This window comes from Lutra lutra, chromosome 9 (genome assembly GCF_902655055.1).
Source record: "Lutra lutra chromosome 9, mLutLut1.2, whole genome shotgun sequence".
Classification (NCBI taxonomy): Eukaryota; Metazoa; Chordata; class Mammalia; order Carnivora; family Mustelidae; genus Lutra; species Lutra lutra.
Window position 1 is genome coordinate 101,261,237 of NC_062286.1, and position 27,980 is coordinate 101,289,216.

Below are 27,980 nucleotides of genomic sequence, written 5' to 3' on the forward strand. Positions count from 1 at the left end.
GGAGATGTGCCATGGGGCCTGGTGTCAATACTGAAGAAATAGAACTTCCCCTTTGGAAGGCCTGGCCCTATGTATTTTTCCTCTGTTTGCTTCTCTGCTCATCTTATATTAATAGACCTTGCAACCTGATGGGGAGGGAGCTCTCCCCACCTGAGCGGTGGAGGCAGGAGTGTCTCTGCAGGTAGCCAAGGTGATGCTGGCAGCCACAGAAGCAGCAGATGCCCGGATGGCTCATTTTGCTCGCTGCCAAGGGAGAGGGAGCCCCCTGGGCCCTGAGCCATGACACAGATGGGCTCTGGGTCATTCTGCTGGTGGAGCCAAAGAGCAGTAAAAATAATTACAGACTGGAAATGGCTTTGTTGTATTTTTTTCCTGGTTATTAAAAAAAGGCAAGTGTGTTAGGAAAAGAAAAAACAAGCCTGGAAACATGAGAAAGAAAAAAAAGCATTTGTTGTCCCATCACCTTTTTGTCTAATAATTGAAAGGAATTTAGGGGTGCCTGGGTGGCTCAGTTGGTTGGGCATTGGCTCAGGTCACCATCTCAGGATCCTGGGATCAAGCCCTGCATCAGTGTGCTTCTCCCTCTGCCTCTGTGCATGCTTGCTCTCTCTTTCTCTCAAATAAATAAATAAATCTTTTTTTTATTTTTATTTTTTAAAGATTGTATTCATTTATTTGACAGAGAGAGATCACAAGTAGACAGAGAGGCAGGCAGAGAGAGAGAGAGAGAGGGAAGCAGGCTCCCTGGGGAGCAGAGAGCCCGATGCGGGACTCGATCCCAGGACCCTGAGATCATGACCTGAGCCGAAGGCAGCGGCTTAACCCACTGAGCCACCCAGGCGCCCCAAATAAATAAATCTTTTAAAAAAAGAATTTAAAAGAATCTTAATAACAAATTATCTAAGAATACCTTCTCCTTATTTAAAAAAACAAGCAGGGGCTTCCTCCTCCCTCTCTACCTGCCTCTCTGCCTGCTTGTGATCTCTCTCTGTCAAATAAATAAATAAAATCTTTAAAAAAAAAAAAAAACAAGCAAAAAAACCCCCTTTGCCTTCACTGCCCTGCAATTCATTGCCCCTCACCAAAATTAAACCCTATCGTTGGTTTGGAAAGTGTCCTTCATTCTGTACATTTACACTCCAGGCCATACACTTTCATGTGCGTGCACACACAAGTGATGGATCAATATAGACAGTTTCATATTCCTGTGATTTTTAAAAAATGTTAATAATATATTCCATCATCAATTCACTGCTTCCCTGTGTTTGGAAGGCAACCCAATGGTTTGCTCCACCACTTCTCTCAATTCTGTGCTCAACTGTCACCTCCTCAGTGAGGCCTTCCCTGACCACCCTGTCTAAAATTACCATGCACCCCTAACCTTCCAGTTCCCTTCTCTGCTTTCTGTTTCCCCATAGCACTCATCATCATCTAACATACCATATTTTTCACTTTTAAAAATCTTATTTACTTTCTCTTCCCCATCCCATTTGAATATAAACTGCACAAGAACAGAGATTGTAATCTATTTTTTCACTTCTGTATTCCCAGTACCTAGAAGAGTGTTGGCACATAGCAAGCTGTGAATGAACATTTGCTGAACAGGTAAATGAGTAGTATTCCAAAGAGTTCCTGCAAAGATACTGCAGGGGTAGGCACCATGCCTAGAGGGCAGCGGCCATCTTTTGAGCTTGGGCACCAAAACCACACGCTGAACAGAGTGAAGAGGAGTCTACCATACCAGCCCTCAACCACCTACTTCTAGACTCCGCATTTGAAGATAAAAAGCAGACCTTATTTGGTTAAACTACTGTTGGGTGCCTCCCGTATGCCTGTGCCATCCTCGGTGATACCAGTCCATGGTCCAGAAAGGTTGAGAAGTATTCTGAGAGGGAAAGGAAAGGGCTTGGGACAGAACCCGCAGGAATCCTCATCATTCAAAATGTGAAGCGGAAGAGGATCCCTTCAAGAGGCTTCTAAGAAATGGAAAATCCAGAAGCAAGTGGAATCACAGACCTAAGAAAGGGTGGTTCGAGGAGGGGGTTATAGTCAGAGGGCTCAAATACCAGTGAGCCATCAGGGAGGGGAGAATGGACATTGGCCTGAGAACTTAGATGACGGAAGTTGAGTGAGTTAGTGTCTCTCTGAGGACTCCTACTTTCTCTGTGTAGTAGCAAGGTATGACCATCTGTGGTGGTTGATTTTATGTGTCAGGTTGGTGGGGCTTTGGTGCCTGGTTGCTTGGTAAAGTGCTAGCCAAGACATTGTCCTGAGGGTATTTTGTAGATGTGATTAACATAATCAGGAGATGTGGAGTAAGTAGGTCAGATTACCCTCCATGATATGGATGGGTCTCACCCACTCAACTAAAGGCCTGAACAGCAAATCGGAGGTTACCTAGAAAGGGAATTAGCCTCAAGGCTGTAAGGTTAGAAATCCTTCCTGAATTTCCAGCCCGCTGACCTGCCCTTCAGATTCCAAACTCCAGATTGCTCCCTCTCCTCTTAACCTGAATTGCCAGACTGCCCTACAGATTTCAGACATGCCAGCCCCCACAATTGCACAAGCCAAGTCCTTAAAATAACCGTCAACCCCACTGTGTGTGTGTGTGTTCTGAGCTGTATTTTGATGAATAGTGAAGCTGAACATCTTTTCATGTTTTTTGACCATGTGCCTTCTGTAAACTTGAATGTGTCACATCAAACTCTAAAGTAATTATTTGCTTTAGAAACTTGGGCCATTTATATATGGTTCTTTTTCTTTTTGTTTGAAAATACCACAAATGGTCAGACTTTGAAACAGATAAAATTCCCGGCTGATCTTGTCCTTTCTTTGCTTTTCTACTGGATGTTTGTCTTTTTGTTATTGGTTTGTGATTTTCTTTACATAGTACTCTGTCTTTGGTCTATATGCAAACTGTCCCCTATATTTTTATTAGCTCTTAACATTGTTTAAGGTTGTTGTTCTTGTTGTTTTTGTAACACAAAATAGTTTATTTTTTAGATTAGGCAAACCTTCTAGTCTTTTCCTCTGAGGCAGTTATTTATTTTTAGAAACATTGGCCACATATACAGATTTTCCCTTTTTCACATGAAAAAGACACAATCAGATTATGCAACAGATACATTTTTCAATTTAAGGATGGAGTTTATGGTGTTAATTATCGTTGCAGTATTTGAGCCTCTGGATGCATAAGAAAGTCTTAATATATTATTTTTCCGAAAAACTCAAATGGTCTCATTTACTGAAGAAGCTGATGAAAATTTGGTGATTTTTGGAAAACGATGGATGTTTTCCTTTTCCATGAGGGCTTGGCTACTCCACAGCACTATGAAAATTGTTGGATCTAACAGTTTTCCTCCCTATTCAGGTGTTGGATACTTGGGGAAAGGGAAGCTGTTCAAAGCAGAATTAGGGTTTCAACTCCATATACTATTCTCAACATCGTGTTGACTTGGTGGGAACATACGTACAAATATTTTGAAGTTACATAATTTATTTCTTGTCTTGATACTGTCATTAAAACCAGCATAGAATGAACACAGTTTTTTGTTTTCTCTTGTTGTATTAATGTCATTTAAGGGTTGACCCATTAAAATAAATACATAGAGGAACTTCAGATCATTTAATGATCTGAAAACAGCAATGGTTGAGACTCTAGCAACTGCTACCAGCTCCCTTCTTGTGTTCCCTTATGCTCCCTGCCACTGAAGGCTGCTTCCTCGGAACTACCTGCCATTTTCTGTCCCATGTTCTAGAGTGTTAATGCCCTCAGGAGCAGTTCCCAATCAAAGATAGACAGGGAGTTGGTGGGTAAGCATCCAACTTCCTCACCCCTTGGGTGGAATAGTTCTGTGGGGTGTCTGGTTCTGTCTCCTAGAGTCCCCAGATGCAGTGAGCTCCAGCTACCCACAGAGGTAATTATGATGACACCCCCCAGGGTTGGCCTCCCCCCCACCCCTCACTTCCTCACTTCCTCACTTGCTGGTGTGACAGGATCCTTTCCCAAACATACCACTTGTGCTCAGGGTCTGCATCTGGGGGATTCCAAACTAACATAAAGGCTCAAAGTCTGCCAGTCTACATGGAAAAAATAATGGCTGATATTATTAAGCATTTACTATGTGCCACACACCATTCTAAACACATCATTTAACTCTCACGACATCTTTTGGGAACTATTATCACCCCCAGTTTATAGATGGGACATATGAGACTTCGAGAGATAAAAGTCTCTCTTCTGAGATCATGTAGCTAATGGGTCATGAGGATTTAAACCTGGACTTTTTTTTTTTTTTAGATTTTATTTATTTGAGAGAGAGAGAGAGAGAGAAAGAGAGAAAGAGAGTGAGCATGAAGTGGGGAGGGGCAGAGGGAGATGCTGAGCAGGGAGCCCACTGCAGGACTGACTACTGGGAGTCTAGGATCATGACCTGAGCCGAAGGCAGTCGCTTAACCAACTGAGCCACCCAGATGTCCTAAACCTAGACTATTGAGGGGCGCCTGGGTGGCTCTGTCGATTCAGCGTCTGACTCTTGGTTTCCGCTCAGGTCAAGATCTCAGGGTTGTGAGATCTGAGCCCCACATCAGGGTCTGTGCTCAGCGTGGAGTCTGCTTGATTTTTCTCTCTCCTCTCCCTCTCCTGCTGCCCCCTCCCCCTTCCTCTCTCTAAAATAAACAAATAAATAAATGAAATCCTTTTAAAAAATAAATAAACCTAGACTATTGAATTCAAGTGTCCACGATTTTAATCCATATACCCTATGACATGACTTCAAAAAACATCACTGGCGGGGCGCCTGGGTGGCTCAGTGGGTTAAAGCCTCTGCCTTCAGCTCAGGTCATTATCCCAGGGTCCTGGGATCGAGCCCCACATCGGGCTCTCTGCTCAGCAGGGAGCCTGCTTCCCTTCCTTTCTCTCTGCCTGCCTCTCTGCCTACTTGTGATCTCTGTCAAATAAATAAGTAAAATAAAATAAAAATCACTGGCACATATTTAATAGGTTCTGGGAGAGCATTTTGCTGATAGTTGAGCTGATTGATATTTTTGCAGTCTCCAGCAATAATGTTGTTGCCTGACTTGGATTGTCTGCACTCACCCAACTGAAATTCGAGTCTTTGTGAGAAACTTCTATTTTTTTTTCCCAACCACATCAAGAAGTTTTCTCCTGGCTCTTCTAACTTGTAAGTTTGTTTTTGCAGCTAACTACCATTCCTGCTGTTTTGGCCGAAACTAGCGGCCCAGCTTACAATTTATCGTAAGATCAAAGTTGCCATTTATGCCCTCGTAGCCATTGAATGGATCCAGGATCTTAGCTGGTTGTGATGCTGTGCGAGGCATGTTTACGATTGGTTTGAAAGACAACATTTCACGGGCTCTGGATGACCATTATTTGAACTGAAATATTCTTCCAGGCCCTGACCTTATCGTGTTTTTTCTTTGTTACACGGCAAAATATTATGCTGTCCTTCTGGTCCCACTGCTGATCTTCAAGAAGAGTAAAACAAATGTTTTGTGGTTCCTAGAAAATGTTATAAAATTGTTTCCCAAGTTAGGTCATTGCAGTTGCAAAATTCTTGTTTTGGTAGAAAACTTGGCCAACAACAACAGAGGCCATGGTCAGCCATTATTTCAGGGAAAAAACGTCTTGAGATTTGCTAGGGATTGCTGTCTTCCCTTCCAATGGAACAGAGACCAATTCCTTCAGCTGGGCCTAAACTAGTTTTGAGATAAATCTCTTTCTCTCTATATAAAGATACACTTTAATTTACTGGCTGACTTCCCCGGTTTTTGAAATGGCCCCATAAATTTTCTGGAAGGCATTTTAACTTTATAAGGCAATTATCATAAATTAATTTTCAGAAACTTCTTAAGCTAACTTGAAATCAAAACAGATCATTTTCTCAGGCTGTAGACTCTAATTCCACTCTAATTTTTTTTTAAACCGAGCATTTAAATGTAGGGTGCCATTTTATATAATATACTTGGGAAGGCTGTTTCTCTTCTTTGAGCTTGCAGAGACTGAAGAAAGGACATCATGTTTCTCTCCATCAATTTCAGCCACTGGAGAGATGGATCGATATTATTTCGTAGTTGGTGTGACTCCAGTAAATGTTGAACAGCTGAGTTTCAAGGGGAGAAATGTCCTGATGTGTCTTTTTTTTTTTTTTTTAGATTTTATTTATTTATTTGTCAGAGAGAGAGGGAGGGAGAGAGAGAGAGAGAGCACAAGCAAGCAGAGTGGCAAGCAGAGGCAGAGAGAGAAACAGGCTCCCCACTGAGCAAGGAGCCCAATGAGGGACTCGATCCCAGAACCCTGGGATCATGTCCTGAGCCAAAGGCAGTGGCTTTACTGACTGAGCCACAGAGGCATCCCCTGATGTGTCTTTATAGTGTTTGTCAACTCCTGTGTGTAAATACACCTACCGTGGCTGATTTCAAGCCGTCATTGAGGTGTTAACCAGCTCCCCAGATTGCTGGAAATTTAACAGTTGAGTCTTAGGAGCTCTTAAGAGGTAGTTCTAGAATAATATTGCAAGTGACTCAGCCAGATAGGGCCTCCAGTACAGGGGGGATCCCTGGTCTGTTGGCCCTGCAATGCCCTGGAATTTATCGTAGAGGTCACTAGGATATCACATAGCAAATCCTGACAAAGTGGCATTTTCAGAACCAGGGTGTATATTACCCAAAAACACAGGTTACCTTGAAAAAAATAATGTACCCTGGGAGAATTGAATCCCAAATGTCCTGTTTAATTGTCATCCTTGCAGAACCTAAGTCCTACAATTAGGGTCATTGAGGACAATCCAAGAGGCATTTTAGTGACAGCAGCCACTCACAGCTCTGTGGCTTGTTTAAACTGCTACGTTCAGCAAAGGCTGACCACAGAACAAAATAAGCAGCCAGAATCCAACTTGGATGCCATCCTTTGTAATGGATTTGGTTTCTGGTTTATATCTGAAAAGCTGCAGCATTTGAGGAGCCCTAGGAAATGTCTTCATTATCTATCACTTGAGAGCATCTTCTTCTTCTTTTTTTTTTTCTCCATCTTCTTAAAATAGAAAGCCCTTTTTTTCTTTTTTTGTGTCTTGTAAGTACAGCTGTTCTGCTGACTGGCGCACTGTTTTCTTTCTTAATGAACGCATTTTTGTCCTGTCCTTCTATGTTTCCTCCAATGATGGAAGATAACATCAATCTAGCTATTACAGTGGAGAGCAAAGCAAATTTCAGTTTAGGGCTGCTGCAAAATTTGACCATGCCCTTTGAAACAGCCCAGTCAGTGAACATGCAGCAAGAAATTCAAGCCTTGGGGCACCTGGGTGGCTCAGTGGATTAGGGCCTCTGCCTTCGGCTCCGGTCATGATTCCAGGGTCCTGGGATCGAGCCCCGCATCGAGGGAGCCTGCTTCCTCCTCTCTCTCTCTGCCTGCCTCTCTGACTAGTTGTGATTTCTTTCTGTCAAATAAATTTTAAAAAATTAAAAAAAAAAAAGAAAGAAAGAAATTCAAGCCTCTGGGAGAGCTGTTGAGAAGACTTTCATGCTTCATCTCTGGCTGAGCAAGACCCAGCTTCCTCATTTGAAAGTTTCAAGATGAACTTCCCCACATTGAAAAGCTTGGTCTTGATTTCAGATTTCCATCTAATCTTCATTTGTTGTTGATCTTTTTTTTTTAAGATTTTATTTATTTATTTGACAGAGAGAAATCACAAGTAGGCACAGAGGCAGGCAGAGAGAGAGGAGGAAGCAGGCTCCCTGCTGAGCAGAAAGCCCAACTCGGGGCTTGAACCCAGGACCTGGGATCATGACCTGAGCCGAAGGCAGCGGCTTAACCCACTGAGCCACCCAGGCGCCCCTTCATTTGTTGTTGAATTCATTTTATCAGGTATCTACATTGTTTCAGAAGCTTTACCAGTTGATGAATGAGATACTGCATATTTTGGGGTTTTTCTGTATCTAGCCGGAAATAAATGGTCCAAACAAAGAGTTCAACTGTAAAGAATTTAATGAAGGGGCAACTTCCAGACTTGTGAACAGGGTTAACGGAATCCGCAAAGCATGGTGGAAGACCCAGAACTACCAACAGCAGGAAGCTCGTACTTTACCCCAGGCCAAAAGGAGCAAGAGATGCCAGGAAGGGGTGATTTTGCTTAGAGGGGAGAGGGAAGCAGGAAGGGAGTCTGTCTGATTTCCTAACACTGACCCCCATTTGCCAAACCCTACAGGAAACCGTAGGGCACAGGAGGCAGGTGATGCCATCTGGGAAGGGCTTGCCTTTTAGAGTTTCCAGCAGCCTGAGGAAGGATAGAGGATGGATCTGGGGACCAATCCTATGTGGAGGGTGGCCACTGGCAGAATGAACAGCAGTGACATCTGTCCAGCCTTCAGAGGAGAGCTCCAGGCTTGTTAGAGCAATCATAGGAGCCCGTCCGCTGGGGTAGTGGGGAGGTGGGGCCTTAGCCAGGAGGGCATCTTGGCTATGCCTATTGGGTGATGGTGGTGGGGGACTCGGGTATGTAGAACTGAAGACCTTTCTCAATGGTCATCTTCATAAATTAATATGCTGATGGGTGGAGGGTGCAAAGGAACAAGGAAGATAATGGTATCCAAACCAAGAGGCACAGACAAATGAAAAGGATGGTATCTCCTGGGTAAGAAGAAAAGTCAGAAGACAAAAATAGTAGATAAAGAGGTGGGGAGTCCATAGGTATCAACCATGAGCAAGTGGTATGAAGAAGTAGAATGAAGTAGTAGGATAATATTCATACCGTTATAGTCCTTTTCCAAATGAACTAATTAAGTCAGATGGTTGCAATAGCTAGTTACTTGAATATTGGTCAGACTCATATGGCTGCCAAATCATGGCAATCTTACTCAAACTGGCTATCGTTACAAATTTCATGGGAAAACTTTGCATGGAATTTAAGTCTTGAAGTCTGATGTAGGAAAGACAGCCTTAGGGTTCCAAGCCAAAGGCTAAGAAAAAATTGTTGAGCCATCTTTGGTGCAAAATGGTGGCTTATTAAAGCACAGGGACAGGACCCGTGGGCAGTAAGAGCTGTTTCCCCACTGCTCCTACCACCCCCCGCCTCCGTTGTGAGGAGTGGCTGGTTATATACCAAGGGGTTGGGGGAGGTAAGGAAAAAGGGAGGTTTTAAAAGACCTTTCATATGCTAAAGAGCACCTACAAGATAATGGAGGCCTTACCATTGTCAAGTTAAGGCTGTTTTTCTCTAGCAAGGCATTAACATTAAGGTCCTTGGGAGATTCTTAGAAGAATGTCATGCTTGTCCCACCCAGGAGTGGGGGTGGGGGGGAGGTTGCAAGGTGTCCGCTTATGCTTTGTCTTCAGCCAGCCTTCTCTTTCCTCATCAAGTTCAGGGTTAGGGCTTAACATATATGGTCTTAGACTCCCTTACTTTGAAACTGTGTGCAGAATGTGAAAATAGTGGATTAAACAGCTTGGAATATCATCCCTCCCAATTTCAGCTCAAAGTAAGAAGTTGGTGAACTTGGGAAGGTAGAACTTCTTCTCTTATGAAATAGCTTATTCAGTTCCGCTTATACCTATAGGAAGTCCATACTACCCTATAAACATGACATACCAGATGTATGTTTAAATCTGCATATATATTACATGTATATTTTTATCAGAAATGCCTTCATGGATATGGATACCTAATTCCTTGGTATCCATTTCCTAAGTGTACAAACCAGGGTCTGGAACATCCTTCTTTTAGGGCACAGGGGGAATGCCAGTTGGCTAACTGTGACTTGATGATACATCAAACTACTTGACAATTTAGTCCCAGAAGAAAACGGGCTGTGGTTCAGATGGAGGCTGACTCAGCTTAGGAGTGGTGGTAGGTCTTGTTTAATGATATCTTAAAGAGAAGCACCAAGCAGAAATACGAGTAGCATGACTAGATTTAAATCCATAAGAAATCATAACGATGAAAAGAGATTTCTCTAAACTTGGTCCTCAGGATGGTGCCTGCTGGGATAATGACTCACTTCTGCATCCCTGAGTTCTTGGCCACTTTTCATGCGTAACCAGAGTGATGATGGATGAGTAGGTATAACAATGTCTCCAGGACATGCCAAGGTTGTGCTCCAGAGAAGGTAAGTCCAGACACATTTCTTTTCTTTTTTTTTTTTTTAATTTATTTATTTATTTGACAGACAGAAATCACAAGGAGGCAGAGAGGCAGGCAGAGAGAGGAGGAAGCAGGCTCCCTGCTGAGCAGAGAGCCCGATGTGGGGCTCGATCCCAGGACCCTGGGATCATGACCTGAGCCGAAGGCAGAGGCTTTAACCCACTGAGCCACCCAGGCGCCCCTCCAGACACATTTCAAAAGCCCTTCATTATTAGTGGTGTTGAACCCCTACCATAATCATCAGTGAAATCCTGATTGCTGAGACCCTCTGGTAGATCAAAGGAACATTTTTGCGTTTTCTTGCTATCATTAAGAAACATCTACTCTCGGGGCGCCTGGGTGGCTCAGTGGGTTAAGCCGCTGCCTTCGGCTCAGGTCATGATCTCAGGGTCCTGGGATCGAGTCCCGCATCGGGCTCTCTGCTCAGCGAGAAGCCTGCTTCCCTCTCTCTCTCTCTCTGCCTTCCTCTCTGTCTACTTGTGATCTCTCTCTGTCAAATAAATAAATAAAATCTTTAAAAAAAAAAAAAAAGAAAAGAAACATCTACTCTCAGCAGTTTTCCCAGAAGTGTTTAGGATTGGGGGGGGGTTTCTTTTGTTATAATTTCAAATTTATAGAAATGTTGCTGGAAAAGTACAGGGATATTTCCATATACCCCTTACCCAAACCCACCAATTATTTACATTTTTCTGCATTTGCTTTATTATTCTGTGTATTTATTTATATATGTGTGTGTATGATATAGGCATATATATTGATGTTTTCTGACCAGATGAGGGTAAATTGGACATTGCGCCTCATTATTCCTTAACTTAGCATGCATTTCCTAAGAACAAAGGTAATTTTCTTGTACGCCATAGTATAATTACCCAAAACAGGCATTTTAACGCTTAGATTATTACCTGATTCATATTCCATATCTAAATTTCATCAGTCATCACACTAATATTCCTTTATAGCTTTTTTTTTTTTTCTTTTCTAACTTGGAATTCTATTCAGGACCCTGGACTGCAATTTATTTGTCATGCCTTGTGTTGGTGCCCATCCATCAAAAAAATGCAAGGAACACATCCGTCGTCCAACAGACGCTTGCTTCAGTTTCTGGGTTGGACCCTAAGAAAAGCAGGCTGGTGCTTAGTGCCCTCCTGCCTTTGATAGTGTTTGAATCCATGGCTTTATTTTCCCAGAAGTCTTCAGAGTCAACCACGCCTGTGCAGTTGGAGAGGGAGTCTTGCTTCCGAGTATTTCTCCACCTGTAGTCACTCTTCATGCAGACTCATCACTTAACAGCACAGCTAAGCATTCGTTAGAGACCAGGGGCTGACGTCTGGTCTAAGGGAGCAGGGGTTGGGGAAGCAGGGGTCTCCCCTTTCCCTTGGGGTTGCTGGCCACTCTACTTGAAATGAACCTTTCCAGGATGGCTTGTGTTTTGAGTTGATCCAGTTTTGTGGAAAGCCTTCAAGCTGTACATCTGGGCCTCCATCTGCCCCTCTGGATCAGCAACTGCCCTGGGGGTGAGGGGAGCAAGGGGGTGGTGGTGGGAGTGGGCAGAGTGTTCACTCTTAGGGCAGCATGGCCCTCTTGTGGCGGATGGTTATATACCCTGGGGAAAGAATGGCCTATAAAAGGAGAGCAAGCAGAACATGAGAATGTTAGAGCAGTCTATCAGTTTGCTAGGTCGGCCGTAACAAAGCAGCACAGACTGGGTAGTTTAAACAGCAGAGATTTCTTTTCTCACAGTTCTGGAGTCTAGAAGTCTGAGATGGAGGTGTGGGCAGAATACTTCTCCCTAGGCCTCTCTCCTTGGCTCGCAGATGGCCATCATCTCCCTGGGTCGTGGCGTGTCTTCCCTCTGTGAGTGTCTGTGTCCTAATCTACTCTTCTTATAAGGATACCAGTCACATTGGATAAGGGCCCACTCGTATGACCTCATTTTACCTTATTTACCTCTTTAAAGGCCCTCTCTCCAAATATAGTCTCATTCCAAGGCCCTGGGGATCAGGACCAAAACGTGAATGGTCGAGGATACCATTCAGCCCCTAACAAGCAGGAGGGAGATCTTAGTCTTCTAAGTCCATCATTCTAGAAAGCAGGTTAACTGAATTATTCAAGGCCACACAACTAGAAAACAGCAGAGACCCAGCATTCACAGACTGCTTTCCACTATCCTTCCTGTCTGGAAAAAGCCCAGAGTAAACAGAGGCTGTATCCAAACTGGAAGAAAAGCTCAAAACTGGAGGGTATGAAATTGGCTAAAAGGCAAGTATCTATGCCTGTTTTACTTGGCTTTTAAAAGAGTTGTTCAGTGAATAAAAATGTTAATTAAAAATTTTAAGAAGTGTTATATATTTAAATAACTTTAAATGGAAATAAGAAGAAGCAATGAACATAAAACTTGATGCATGACATGAATACTGGATTCTATACGTATGTATGTTTTTATATGTTGTTTTTCATATGTATGTTTTTTATAGGCATCTGGTCTTTTGTCTTCCTGCTCCCCTTCATGTCTGTTATAAACATTTTCATTTATATCATCGCATTTTCCATGTGATTAAGTTGTTTGATAGTTATAGACCATTTTTTCCTGTTATTGCTGTACTGTTGGCTAAACCATCTTCCTCTCTATCCCTTTCTCTCTTTCTCTCCCTTTTTTTTAAAGCTCTTATTTATTTGAGAGAGAGAGCATGAGCAGGAGGGACAGAGGCAGAGGGAGAGAGAGAGAAGCAGGCTCCCTGCTGAGCAGAGAGCCCAATGTGGGACTCGATTCCAGGACCCTGGGATCATGACCTGAGCTGAAGGCAGCCACATAAGCTACTGAGCCACCCAGGAGCACCCCCCACTTTTCTGTTATGCATATATATGGCACGGACTATTTATTAAATGCCTACACTGCAAAATGCTTAACATATGATCACACTTTTCATAAATGTTTTGGAAAGTAAGTTCAAGCTTTCTCAGAAAAGTTGCGATAATACAACACCCATATGTCTTTTACTATGATGGACCCCTTGTGGCTATTTCATCTCATTTCCTTTCTCTCTCTGTCTCTGTACATTTTTATAGTTTTGTTTCTGGTTATATTTTTACATCTCACGCCTTTCAGAATCTTTTTTTTTTTTTAAGATTTTATTTATTTATTTGACAGAGAGAGACACAGTGAGAGAGGGAACACAAGCAGGGGGAGTGGGAGAGGGAGAAGCAGGCTTCCCATTGAGCAGGGAGCCTGATGCAGGGCTCAACCCCAGGACCCTGGGATCATGACCTGAACCAAAGGCAGACACCTAAGGACTGAGCCACCCAGGCACCCCCTCTCTTTTTCTTTTGTGATATTAACATTTTGAAAGAATATTATGGTCTTCTATTTTATTAGTAGAATGTTTCTTATTTTGGATTTGTGAGGATATTTCCTTATGGTTAGATTCAGGCTCAATGGGTCATGAGGGCCAGAATAAGAGAGGCTGTAGCCCCAGACAAACCAAGAAACTCTTGAGAGTAAAAGAGGGTGCTGCTTATTCTTGCACTGAGACAGAGGCATAACCGTGGATCATCTCAGGTAAGCTGGAAAGTATGACGACCCTTTTCACTCATTTCCATTTTACGGTGTCCATGCTAGAACCTGATTGGTTAAGTCACTTGCCGAAGCGGTGGGACCAGAACCTAACCTCAGGGCTTTCTGACCCTAACGATACTGGTTTTCCAGCCGCAGACCCAAACTTGTGCCATTCAGCTGCATTTAGTATACCTCTTCCATATCTGATCATTCATCAAGCCCTGTGGAATCTATCCCGAAAATCTCTTGAATTAACAAATTCATTCAGCAATTGTTTCTTTCTCGTGCATATGATCTCCATTCCTACTGAATAATCTCCCACCAGTGGGGTAGTCATGAGGAATGTTGACAAATATGCCCACTCTTGCTCCTTCCAGGCACATGGCAGGATTGCATTTCTTAGAGTACTTGATGCTAGGTGGGGTTCTATGACTTACTTTTGCCTGTTTGATGGGATGGGGTGGAAAGTTGAAAAGCCACAGTTTGCTCCCACTTTTCCTCTGTGATGACCCGCAATGTTTCAGATGGTGGCAGCTCTGATAGCCTGTATGCTGGGGAGAGGATGATATGAAGCAGAGGTCCTAGTGGACTTTCCTTGGATAAGCATGTACCATAAGGGATAAATAAACCTTGTTGTTTTAAGCCCCTCAGACTAGGAGATTGTTTGTTACTCCAGTAGAAGCTAGACTATATGGGGTGAATCACCAACCAAAAAAAAAAAAAAAGTTTTTAATTTTAATATATATATATATATATATATATTTTTAAGATTTTATTTATTTGACAGACATCACAAGTAGGCAGAGAGGCAGGGAGAGAGAGAGAGGAAGGGAAGCAGGCTCCCCACTGAGCAGAGAGCCCGATGCGGGGCTCGATCCCAGGACCCTGAGATCATGACCTGAGCCGAAGGCAGAGGCTTTAACCCACTGAGCCAACCAGGTGCCCCAATTTTAATATATTTTTAAAAGATTTTATTTATTTGTTTGACAGACAAAGATCACAAGTAGGCAGAGAGGCAGTCAGGGTTGGGGGGGAGTAGGGAGGGGAAGTGGGAGAGGGAGAAGCGGTCTCCCTGCTGAGCAGAGAGCTCAATGCAGGGCTCCATCCCAGGACCCTGAGATCATGACCTGAACCGAAGGCAGAGGCTTACCCACTGAGCCACCCAGGTGCCCCTAATTTTAATACTTTTAATCAAACTAATATCGAAACATATTTTTAAAGTCTAGTAATACTACAAATTTTAATTTTTATAATGAAAAAGGGTTGCCTTCTGTCCTATTCCTCCCCTCTCTGCTCTACTCTAACCCTCTGCACTTTCCCATTAAATTCACTGAAACAATCTGAACCCCTACTATGTGCCAGGCACCAATCAAGTGCTGGGAGATAGGGTGATTCACCCATGCCACCTGCTTTTAAGGATCTCAGATGCTAGCAGGAGACATGGACTTGAGCTGAGGTTATGAAGGTAAGCACTACGTACAAAATGGTAAGTTATATGTTAAAGGTATGTACATTTTTAACCCCTGGTATTTAAATCTATATTAAATATTCTATAACTCTGTATTCTTTAATAAGCTAATCCTGTTATTTCTTGGTTTATCAATTACAGGTTTTATGTATTACCTTTTTCCCCTATGAAAGATGATGAATCTTCCTTCACATATACCCTTCTCACCACTTCCCCATTCTTCTAATTATTTATATCAGAAGTTTTAGATAACCAATAATGAGTGTTTCATCAATAAGACTGTGTATACATGTTTTTTTCACTGAGTCAAATAGGATACTTTACTTATGTTGCATTCCCTCCTCAATTTTTTGTTTTTCCTTGAGGTATTAATTGCTTTGTTTTTTGTTTGCTTATTTGTCTAGACCCTTGTCATTAATCTCCTCAAACTTTTTAAGAGAAATATATAACTTCCTTTAAAACTCATTTCTGTGGGGCACCTGGGTGGCTCAGTTGTTAAGTGTCTGCCTTCAGCTCAGGTCATGATCCCAGGGTCCTGGGCCCCGCATCCGGCTCTCTGCTCAGCAGGGAGCCTGCTTCTTCCTCTCCCACTTCCCCTGCTTATGTTTCCTCTCTCGCTGTTTCTCTGTCAAATAAACAAAATCTTAAAAAAAAAAACAACAATCCTCATTTCTGCATACTAAAATGCATCAGTTAATTTGTCAGTTTCATTTTTTCCCTTGGAGATTTTAGACTAGAAGAAAACCTTCGTAGCCAATGAAGCCGCATAATATAAGAAAAGTAGAGTATAGTAAATCAATAGATTTCAATAACTGGCATAAATTCCTATATATACTAGTTCCATCCCTTTGATTTGTTTGGTTTTAATTCTTTCCAGTTTTAGTGAGATACAATTGACACACAATACTGTGTAATTTAAGGTGTACAGCATAATAACCTTACACACACTGTGAAATGATTACCACAATAAGTTTAGTTAAGATCCATCATTTCATATTGTTACAAAAAAAGTGTTTTTTTCTTTGTGATGAGAACTCTCCAGATCTACTCCTCATATCTTACATTTTTAATCTGTTATTTTTTAATTTTAAGTAGGCTCTATGCCCAGTGTGAAATTTTAATTTTAAGTGGGGTCTGATCAGGGTCCTGGGATCAAGCCCCACATCTGGCTCCCTGCTCAGTGGAGAACCTGCTTCTCCCTCTCCCTTGGCTGCTCCCCCTGCTTGTGCTCTCTTTCTCTCGCTGTCTCTGTCAAATAAATAAATAAATAAAATCTTTAAAAAGTAAAATGAAAAGTAGGAGTCAAACAGCAAGTTCTAAAGTCATAAACCAGCCAATGTCCCACAGAAGCAGCTAGCTACACCAACTTATTTTCTTTTTTCATAGGCGAGGAAACCCCTAATACTTATAGTAAAATTCCAATAAGAAATATTTACATTTTGGGGGCACCTGGGTGTCTCGTGGGTTAAACCTCTGCCTTTGACTCAGGTCATGGTCTCAGGGTCCTGGGATCGAGCCCCACGTCGGGCTCTCTGTTTGGCAGGGAGCCTGCTTCCCCTTCTCTCTCTGCCTGCCTCTCTGCTTACTTGGGATCTCTCTCTCTCTCTGAAAAAAATAAATAAAATCTTAAAAAAAAAAAGAAATATTTACATTTTTAATAGTATCAATAGATGGGAGCAGGATATCTTGATAGTACCATTGCGCTGATACAGGACAATGCAAGGTATTCAAACCTAGAGAATCTATACTTTCGGAGAAAAATACTAACTTTCAAAAACAAAAATCTAAGTGAGAGAGAGAGACTTAAAAGTACTATGCTGTGGGATGCCTGGGTGGCTCGGTGGGTTAAGCCTCTGCCTTCGGCTCAGGTCATGATTTCAGGGTCCTGGGATGGAGCCCCACATTGGGCTCTCTGCTCAACAGGGAGCCTGCTTCCCCCTCTCTCTCTGCCTGCCTCTCTGACTACTTGTGATCTCTGTCAAATAAATAAAATAGAAAAAAAAATACTATGCTGTAACAAGTAAAAGTTCACTGTAAAGTAGATCTTAGTCTGGGATGCCTGGGTGTCTCAGTTAGGTTAATCATCTGACTTTGGCTTAGGTTGTGATCCCAGTGTCCTGGGATGGAGTCCTGCATCAGGACTCCTGCTCAATGGGGAGCCTGTTTTTCCCTCTGCCTAACACTCTGTCTCGTTCTCTCTGACAAATAAATAAATAAACAATAAGATAAAATAGGCCTTAGTCTGATGATCTTTGGGTTGGGTTCGAATTACCTTGAACCATACAACCATATTCCATGTTCAGACCAAAAGCCAAACAGTCAAACTTCTAAATTCAATATCTGGTGATCTTTTTCTCTGAAGTCACTCAATTTCTCCACAGAATAATCCCAAATCTCCTGCTTGAGGAAATATATGCCTGGTGACCAGCACCCTGGAAGTGAAATGGTAAATGGAGACATCTGCTCCTTTAACGCCTTTTTTTCCCCAGTGTGATCTTATCTTGTCCTTAGCTGGTGACCTTGAACTCAAGACCTCTCTTCTTCAAATTCACCAGAGAGTAACTCCCTGTCTCCTGTCATACCAGGGGTGGGGTAGATGCCTAGCTGTGTAGGAATGGGGTAGGAGACTTGAAATTCTAACTGTTCCTTATACCCTGGGCTAATCCTCTGGTTTTTCAGCTCTACACTTCACCGCCCCCCACCCCCACCAACCCGGCTTCTGCTCTATCTGGTACATCCAATTCCTAAGCGTCTGTTGCCTGAACGAGCTTGTTTTTCTATCTCAGTCCCCTCAGTGGTATGTAGGTTTCAGCTTTCCTCACTCTGCTATGTCAATTGCCACTAATCTCTCTGTTTAGCCTTCTGAAAATTTGTTGGCACATCATGTCCACTGTGATCTTTTCTTCCTTATTTTTGTGGAGTTTTAATCTAAAAATAAATTCTTTATTTTACACATATATGTGTATTTTACACACATATGCCATTTTTTGGTAGGGCTTGGGTGAAGGAGTGGAGATGATGCCCATGTTCCATCCACTGCAACTAATGGGAAGCCCAGCCCTTCCTTAGAACTTTCCTTTTTGGGAGCCTTCTCGCCAGGCTATCTGCAGCTCAAGCTCACTATATTCAGGGAGCACATGGCTCACTCCACTCACCTCACACCCGTTGTTTATGTTGCTCACACCTTGTTTATGCTGCTCTGTCTGAAATTCTAGTTTCTCTATCTACCCACACTAGTTACTGATGATTCTTAGGTTCAACCACAGCATTTTGGTAAGATCTCTATTTTAGAACTTACTTTGGATTTCCTTGTGTCTTAATTAGTTGAGCAGGAATCTGTCTCCCTGCTCCTTGAAGGTAGGGACTTGACCTTGCTCAATATTTATCTCCCTGAGACTATGCTCTGTGAGTCGATATTTTCTGTTTGTTCCATTGGATCACTGAAATAATATTTTTTCCTTTGTTATGTTCCTGGAATATCTATTTTTCAAATGGGATTACTATGTGTGGTAGACTGGGTTGCTGGTCCCAAGTCTTCACTCCAGTGGGATAGTTACACATCCATACCCTTGCCATGGCCTTGGGGTGGGCCATGCCTCTTCCCTGTCCCTTGACTTTGGCTGTAGCCATGGGATTTGCTTTGACAAATGGGGTGTTGTTAATGGACACAATGAAAACAAAGGCTTGGAATGAGATTGCGGGGGGGGGGGGGGGGGGGAGGGGGAGGGGCTCACTCTTGGCCTTTTGTCTAGTTCTAGGAGGGTGAGAAGCATTTGGAGCAGAGCTGTCCCAGTGGATTAGAAGGCCTGGAACTTGAAGGAGAAGGTATCCTGATTACTTGCAAACCTGGGAGTCTATTGCTAGGTATTTCTTCTTGTATACCACTTAGTTTTGGGGTCAGTTTGTTCTGTAGCAATAGCTGACTGATACATGATGTCAAAGGAAATGAATGCTTTTATAACCTCTGTTCTGCTTTGGTTTTGCTCTCTAGGAAGCCTGAAACCAATTCACCACGCCATCAGCATGATATATGTGTATCTACAAAAAATACTCATGTGGCTCTCCTTGATTTGGTCATAAAATCTATTTTCAAATCTATTTTTTAAAAAGATTTTATTTATTTATTTGACAGACGGAGATCACAAGTAGGCAGAGAAGCAGACAGAGAGAGAGGAGGAAGCAGCCTCCCTGCTGAGCAGAGAGCCCGATGCAGCGCTCTATCCCAGGACCCTGGGATCATGACCCAAGCCGAAGGCAGAGGCTTTAACCCAGTGAGCCACTCAGGCGCTCCTCAAATCTATTTTTAAAAGAAATAGGACAACAATCATACCATTACCACAACTTTGGACCTTACCTTGGATTCATTGTAGGCTGAATTCATTCCATTATCTTACAGTCTTTTTGGAGAAACAAACCCATCAAAGATCTGTGTCATTTTTTGATCTTTGATAACTATGACTTTAATTTTTAGTATAATTACATAATTCTGTACAATCTATATACTTGTTATTTATATGTGCTAATCCTTATTTTTAGGACAACAGCTCTTTTGATAATCATTTTTAAATTGGAGATATGACAAAATATTTATACTTAGGAACATTTACATCAAATGCTACTAGTTTCTTTCAACACCCACAACTTTTAAATTTGTTAAAGCCTAGCTTTGCTATTTCCGTCATACAAACTAAAATGAAACACAGTGGTAAAAAACAAACAAACAAACAAACAAAAACCTCTTTCATATTCTGTAATGGAGAGTTGGCCAATTTCTTCAATCTTTTAGGTTGTAAGGATTTTTTTTTCTTTAGTTCAAAGAATCAGTTATGTGGATATCCTGATGGGGCTCTACTTTTCCTCCAACTCCAGAAAAGATGTCAGGACCTACAAGAGCTAGGGCAATATTATAATGATAACTGTGCTTCTGTTTCTTAAGTTATTGTACGAAGAATGTTTTCCCACAAATATGCATAGGTGTTTGTAAGAACTTGCTTGCAGCACCCATCAGAGTTTTGTTGAGATGGGCCATTTATTTTGCATCCGTGGTTTTGAATCCCTAACAAAAGGAGGCTTCCTAAAGGTCCTGTTGTGATTATGCAAAAGAACTGCTTAAGTAAACAGGAAAAAATGGTATTGTTGAAAAGGTCTGCAGTTGAGACCTTGACGAAAAGAGAGGAGACAAAGAGAGAGGTCCTTGGGTTTTTGAGCCCGTCCAAGTTTAACAAGCTCCCTTGGGCTTCCTTCACAATCCCCAGAGGAAGCAGTCATGCCTCTCTTGTCCTCCCGACCCTCCATTCAGTCATAAAGCAACCGGCTTTAACAATCACAGAACAAAAACCTCATTGCCCAATAAACCTTCCAACCCCCAGGGCTGTAAGGTCCGCTAATCCGGCGGACAAAAGCGGGCCGCTGCTCTTTTATTCTTCCAGAGGCTGGGCCCATGTTGAGCTCAACCCCCGATCAGCTCTGGAACGTCCCAGCAGCGTGCCGGGGGAGTGGTGGCGGGGGGGAGGGTGATGTTTATTTAGCGGCCCGCCGCCTAGGCGCACGGCCTCCGGGAGCCGGCTTCCCGCGCGCCCGCCTGCACGGGAGCCATGTACCGGCGCAGCTACGTCTTCCAGACCCGCAAGGAGCAGTACGAGAGCGCCGAGGAGGCGCCGCGCGCCGCCGAGCCCGGCAGCCTGGTGGAAGGCCGGCCGGCCGCCCCGGGGCTCGCGACGCTGCAGGGGCTCGGCGAGCGCGTGGCCGCCCATGTCCAGCGGGCCCGCGCGCTCGAGCAGCGCCACGCCGTTCTCCGGCGGCAGCTGGACGCCTTCCAGCGCCTGGGCGAGCTGGCCGGCCCTGAGGACGCCCTGGCCCGCCACGTCGAGGGCAACCGCCAGCGCACCCGGGACCTGGCGGCTGAGCGCACGCGGCTGGAGCGCCAGGGCGCGGAGGCGCAGCGCGCGCTCGACGAGTTCCGCAGCAAGTAAGCGGCGGCCGCGCGCTCGGGAGGCGTGGGGTAGGGGTGGAGGTGGAGGTGGATGGAAACGGAGGCAGGACGTGGGCGGACGCCTTGCGACCCAGAACTTCGTCCCCGCAGAGGGCGCGGGCGCGGTGCCTCTCCCTTACCTAGGACCCCTTCCCTTTGCAGTTTGGCACTTCGCAGTTTGCACGAAGTGGTATCATTTACTTGTAATACGCTTTACAATTTAGGTCTAATTTACATGCAATAAAATGCACAGTTTGGGGGGGCGCCTGGCTGGCTCAATTGGTAGAGCGTGCCACTCTTGATTTCGGGGTTTTAAGTGCGGGCCCCGCCTTGGGCGTAGGGATTACTTAAAAATAAAATCTTTTCTAAAAAACACACAGGTGTTAAGTGCATAGTTCAGTAAGTTTTGACAATGTAGCCATGTAGCTATCCAAACAAGCAGGGTATTTCCACCGCCCCAGAAAGTTCCGTCTGTCCTTTCCCAGTCACCTTGCACCCCTCCCCCACAAAAACCTGGAGGCACCCAGTGTTCTGATTACTGTCACCATAGATTAATTTCACGTGTTCTGGAATTTCACAAAAGTGGAATCTTACAGATAGGGGGTAATATGTCTGGATCCTTTTGCTCAGCACAGTGTTTTTGAGATGTATCCATGTTATTTGATCCTCACAGCCTTATCCTGGAATAGAGGGTACTGCATTTGTTTTGCAGGTGAGGAAACAAAGGCTTAGACAGTGTCAGAATTTGGGGCAAGGTCACTTAGCTAGTGCATCGCTGCACCGGGATGGAATTCAGGTCCTGGGCGTGTGAAGTCTTAATCATCTTTACTGCATCATAGCCGATACCTGGACATTATTTCAACGTGTATGTCCTCCGGAATCTTGCTACTTGAAGTGTGGTCGGTGGATCAGCAACTTCGCCATCACCCAGGAGATGGTTAGAGATGGAGTTAAGCTTGAAGTTTCAGAAGCCTTGGTCCAGAGCAGACTGAGTAAGATGATAAGATCACCGGAGGAATTGTTAAAAAGAAGAAAGGATGCGATTTGCCAGCCATTTGCCACCATCCTCTCAGGTTATAAATCCACGTGCTCTTTTATTCTGCAGGGGCACTTCAAGGAATTCATTCTTAGATGCTCCAGCAGGTGTAAAATGGCATGCCCTCATCCGAGTGTGATCTGAGAGAGCAAAAGTGTGGAATGAACCTAAATGCCTATTTGTAGGTAGATAGGTTATCAAATTGTGCTTCATTTATGCAATGGAATGCCGCGCAGTTGCAAAACAAGGGAATAGTGTGTTACTGTCATTTGCTTTAAAAAGAAGAGGGAGAAGAGTATACTTTTTTATTGCATAAGGAAAAAGAGAACACAAACAGACACGTGCAAAAACCTAGTGAGACTGGTTTCATGGGGAGGACCAGGGAGTGGGAACTGGGGCATGGGAACAGAGAAGATTTTTAATGGAACAGTTTTTTTTTTTTTAATATTTTATTTATTTATTTCACAGAGAGATCACAAGTAGGCAGAGAGGCAGGCAGAGAGACAAAGAGAGGGAAGCAGGCTCCCCGCTGAGCAGAGAGCCCGATGCGGGGCTCGATCCCAGGACCCTGAGATCATGACCTGAGCTGAAGGCAGAGGCTTAACCCACTGAGCCACCCAGGCGCCCCTGGAACAGTTTTTTAAATGTAATTTAAAAAAATGCGTCTAACCATGGAAGAAATTTATTCATTTAGAAGTTATTTTAACTTAAAACATTAAATTAATTTAAAAATACAAATGTCCAGGCCCAATCCTGGACCCCAGGAGAGGCCCAGAAATGTTCAGTTTTATGAGCTCACTGGTAATTTCAGTGAAAACTCAGGTTTGGGGACTCCTGGTCTAGGGTACCCAGAGGGTCTTTTCCAAATGTGCTGTATGTATGAGTCCCACATTCTTAAGCTGAATGGTGGGTCGGTTATTCAACAATGTGTACTGAGCATGTTTATCAGATCATGCTCATTGATTTCATTCCTTTTCTTTCTAAGATTTATTTATTTGAGAGAGAGAGAGCATGAGCGGAGGGGGAGAGGAAGGGGCAAGGGCAGGGGCAGAGGGAGAGGGAGAAGCAGGCTCCCTGCTAAGCTGGGTGCCCAATGCAGGATTGCATCCCAGGACCCTGGGATCATGACCTGAGCTGAGGGCAGATGCCTAACTGACTGAGCCACCCAAGTGGCCCTTGCTGATTTCATTCCTATCAGTCCTGTTTTCGGGTTTGAGCCATAGAAACAGATTTGGAGCTGGATGAAGGGATCTGGAAATCCACCTGTTAGAGCCCTTGATGGGAAAATTGAGGCTTCGGGAGGGCCAATGGGTGGCTGGACTTAAATTTGGGTTTTCTCACCCTCTACTTTCTAGAACACTGTGTCTTGGAGAGGATCCATTCTTGGATTCCTGGAGAACGAGACCCAGGATAGATTCTCATTCAAATGAAATGCGTGTTTTCTATAGCAAAGGGAAGCATACGCTGGTTCACACACCCAGGGCAGCTCCATGGGCCAGCAGGAAACCCTGGATCCCCAAATGGTCTTTCCCTAATCATGAGGCCCCAGTCTGCTGTGATTTGGCTGGGTGGTCATGACTCCCTTGAGCCCTTCATTGAAGGAATGGCCATGTTGAATTTTCCTGGTCTTTTCCTGATTTCACTTGGTTCTGAGTTAGATGTCCATCATGGAGCTATCCCTTCTGGCTCTGTGATTGATTTAGTAATTTTCATTAATTTATTCCCTTCCATTGCCCCCTTGGAAATACTTTGATATTCTGACTGAGGTATTGGGATTTGAAAATGATTATAAAAATCATACCCGCTCACAGGAATGGGTACACACACACCAAGTATGGTTTTACATCCCAGAGGTGAGCTGATGGCTAGCCAAAGCCAGGTGAAAATAATGCAGAAGTGGGAAGGTATATGCAGTCTTGGTAAGCCCATTCTCTACTTGGATAGTTGAATAATTTCAAAATCAGGTTTCCAGCACATCAGACAAAGACTAAAGAAAACAAGACTGACATAAAGACAAACGGAACTACCATCATACATTGATGCCTACAGTCAATTGTCCAAATTGCTAAAAAAAATTAGATAATTGAAGGCAAAGTGTTTTTTTCACTTTATGCATTCATATATATGCACTTGTGTGAATATATATATGAGTTTATCGTGAAGTCTTTATAATAAAATCACTTGTTTTTAATATCTAGACTTCACAGCATGAAAATTACCCACGATAACATGTTATTGCATTTATCCAACATGTTTTTAAGCTACAGAAATTTTTAGATATTTCTAGGAGGAAAGCAGAATGGGAAAATTTGGATTTTGTTAAGAGTTTTATTCTCAAAGCTAACTAGCCATTAAAAAATAATTTCTGGCTCCTTTAATGCCACACACAAAAGAAACTGCCGAGTGCGACAGTGGGAAGTGGGAAGCCTGTATGGATGCGCTTTGCCTCCTGGTACAGCTGAGCGTCTTCGGTGGCTTTAGAGCTGGAGTGTGCACAGTGCACATATTCCTAACTGTTCTTCCCTGAAGTCAGGATTCTCTCGTTCTGTGGACACAGCAGCAGGGGTTCCCAGCACCACTTTCAGTACTTGATTTGAGCGCATGGCAGGGGTGTGCAAGGGCCCTGAAAGCTATGCTCTGTGGGTTGGGCGGAGTGCTCATTAGGATTAGTTTCAACCACAAAGGGAACTCCAAAGTGACATCAGCTTATCCAGGATGGATTTCTCTCTGGTGTCAGGTCTGCCTTTACAGCTCAGCATGCCACTCTGTAGTATTTGAGGCTCAGAAGGCTCTGCCTGCCCTTCAGGGAAGCCGCGTTTGTTTCAGGTGCAGGATGGAGGAAAGGATACAGAAGGACGCACCTACATCATCTCCTATCAAAGATATTTGGAGACTGCCAGCTGACTTATGCTTACATCCTACTGGTCAAGACTTAGTCACATGGCCACCCCCAGCTGCAAGGGAGGCTGGGAAATGTAGTTTCCTCTTTAGGCAGCCCTGTGCCCACCAAACATCAAGCGCTGTGACTCCTGGAAGAAGGCCGGGATGGATATTGGGGACTGCTTACAGGGAACAAGGGGGGAGTCATTTGGGAAAGGGCCTTCTGTCTTTCTTTTCTTTTTCTTTTTTTAAGATTTTATTCATTTACTTGACAGAGATCACAGGTAGGCAGAGAGACAGGCAGAGAGAGAGAGGGAGAAGCAGGCTTCCTGCTGAGCAGAGAGCCCGATGTGGGACTCGATCCCAGGACCCTGGGACCATGACCTGAGCCGAAGGCAGAGGCTTTAACCCACTGAGCCACCCAGGCGCCCCGTCTTCTGTCTTTCTTAAGGGGAAAAAAACTCTCCCTAGAGGGAAACTCTCTGAACAGAATGATTTCTGGGGTTTCTCTGCCTCCTTGATCCCTGTAATTTTCTACAAGTCCAGGGAAGAAGATGACTGGGAGGAAAGCTACACACATTCCTAGTATCTGTTGCTTTATCAATTTTGCGTATGTTTAAATCTGGGGGGGATCTCTCTGCTCTACCTAGGCAGCGTGGTGTGGCTACCAGGGGCACCGTTTTTGGTGTCAGATTCCAGTGTGAGTCCTGACTCCACCTTTCTTTTAGTTTGGAGTCTTCCAGGAGCAGAGCCTGATCAAAGGGTTTGAGGGCTAGTAGCTTATTTGGAAGGTGACCTCAAGAAGAAAGTTTGGGGAGTGAGGACGGGAGGCAGGAGGGGAAGGCAGAAAACACCGAGTGCATTATCCAGCAGGTTAACATCATGGGCTCCTGGAGCTCCTGGGCTCCTGCCAGAGGGAGAAACCCTTCAGCTGTCCTAGCTGAGGGTGAAGGAGCCGCGGTATTTATGCACCCACTCACCTTCTATCAGAGGTTGAGGACTGCCCCAGGGGCACAGACACTGGCCTGTCCAGCCCGCCCTGCCCACTGGCCCAGAGCAGGGCTTCAGTGTGTAGGGGTGAGGGCACAGAGGTGAGGAAGAAGTGTTTGGAGCAGCTGCTGGAGGTCAAGGGCCATTTTCCATCTTTCACATGGAAAACAATGATAACTGCTCTCTTCCAGGATTTTGTAAGGATTATATGGCATAATCCAGAAAAACTGACACATGCAGGTAAATACAACTGTTTAGCCAACCCAAACGAGGTCAGGTTAAGGGTGTTTTTTGTAGGTCATGCAGGGAAGGCTCTGTGCCACTGCTGTGCTTGGGTTACAGGTGTGTGAAGATACAGTTCCTTCAACCTTGAGCTGCCTGGGTTGGGAGAAGAGCCTCCAGGCTGGGGGACTCCTGTCACGTTCACTGTTCCCAGTTACCCCGTGTGCGGTGGCCACCACAGCCTTCTGCGCATGGGCCAGGGTGTGGAAGAGGTTGTGGAGCCACGGGCTCTGCAGTGCATTAGGTATTATTTTAACCTTAGGGACCTCTCCTTGAAGAGACAGCATAGTACTCATCTCAGATGAAACTTGGCGCTGATTGTGTGATGACCACTTGTGGAATCACGGAAGCTGTCCAACGTTTGCTTATGTGTCCCATTTGCAGGTATGAAAATGAATGTGAGTGTCAACTGCTCCTAAAAGAAATGCTGGAACGGCTTAACAAGGTGAGCTGAGCATTGACTTGAGTTTGAGTCCGGACTTGAGTTTGAGAATGGAACTTAGTGGCTGAAATGACTGGCACACACCTCCTCTCTGTGTCCTTTTAGGATTCACCTATTTCTTTTTCTGTCATTCTCCTTCTTGATTCATAATTTTCAACTACATCTTTGTGTGAACTCACACACCAGAGACACCCTGTCCTCTCCCACAACACACGAGGTCTCGCGAGAGAACCCTAGACTGTTAAGCTTCCTGGGTTGTGCTAGGCTCTTCAAACATGGCTGCATTCTGGTGACTGGCTGCGGTTGTGCCTTTCAGATGTATTGGTGTCAAACCCACCAAACTTAGGAAATTTGCTTTAAGCAGTGGTTACTGGGAGCAAGGATATCTCCACTCCGCTGGCTGAAAGTTTCAAGATTGCTCTTGTGCAGAGCTCTCAGAGAACAGAGGAAGAAATTTCCATTTCTCTTCAAGCTCTCCCTTCTTGGAGCCTGGAGAGTAGCCCCTGGGGGGGGGGGGGCACCTGGGATTCTTACCTTCTGACTGGAGACCCTCCTGGAGTGTCCTGGGGGTGTTGTCCTTTGCAGGGAATGTCCTTCTTCAGAAGCTCCATCATCATCCTAACTGATTGGAGTTTCTGCTTCAGCCAGGGGACCTCGACTCCCAGATGGAATAATTTGGGATATCAGAGGTTGGACGAAACCAGGGATGGCAATTAGCTGTCACTTCAGAGCTCAAATGTCCAAGCAGAAAGACCCAGAGAGATTGTCTCATTGAAATTTTGCTTATTTAGGATGTGTGGTTCCTTTTCCCCTCTCCCTCCCTTCCACACCCATAATTCCTCATCAGAATTACTGAGCAAACACAGCACCTTTCCCTGCTGTGTCTAGATGTGGCCTTAGGATTCTCCACGTGGAGAATACAGGCAGCCACTACAGACAGGTGGGGTTGGCTCAGGGTGTTTGCCAGTTGCTAGCTTTGTCCAGCCTCTGCTGTCTAGGATTAGTCTGCTAACCAATAGGAAAGTTAGAACCATAACCCAGGGAAACTGAATTTTGCTTTGTCTGTGTTACCAACCAGGTGATGCTTCTGTGCCCTTCTTTGTGTGAGCAAACGATGTCTCGCCCAAACCAGGACACTGTGTGAAGGGAGGTACTGCCAATAATTACCAAGGTCAACTAACAGGAATTGGGATTGTCTCAGGCC

The 27,980-nt window shown here is 44.2% G+C and overlaps 1 protein-coding gene across 1 annotated transcript in view; it reads left to right on the forward strand.

Annotated features, from left to right (window-relative positions):
• The first annotated feature begins 20,696 nt into the window (after positions 1–20,696).
• The window catches only part of BFSP1 (beaded filament structural protein 1), a 40,347-nt gene continuing 33,063 nt past the window's right edge, over positions 20,697–27,980 (forward strand). Inside the window, exons 1-2 of the mRNA XM_047747063.1 lie at positions 20,697–21,143; positions 26,719–26,779. Coding sequence (XP_047603019.1) covers positions 20,770–21,143; positions 26,719–26,779 — 435 coding nt within the window. The 5' untranslated portion in view covers positions 20,697–20,769. The remainder of the gene's footprint in view (positions 21,144–26,718; positions 26,780–27,980) is intronic.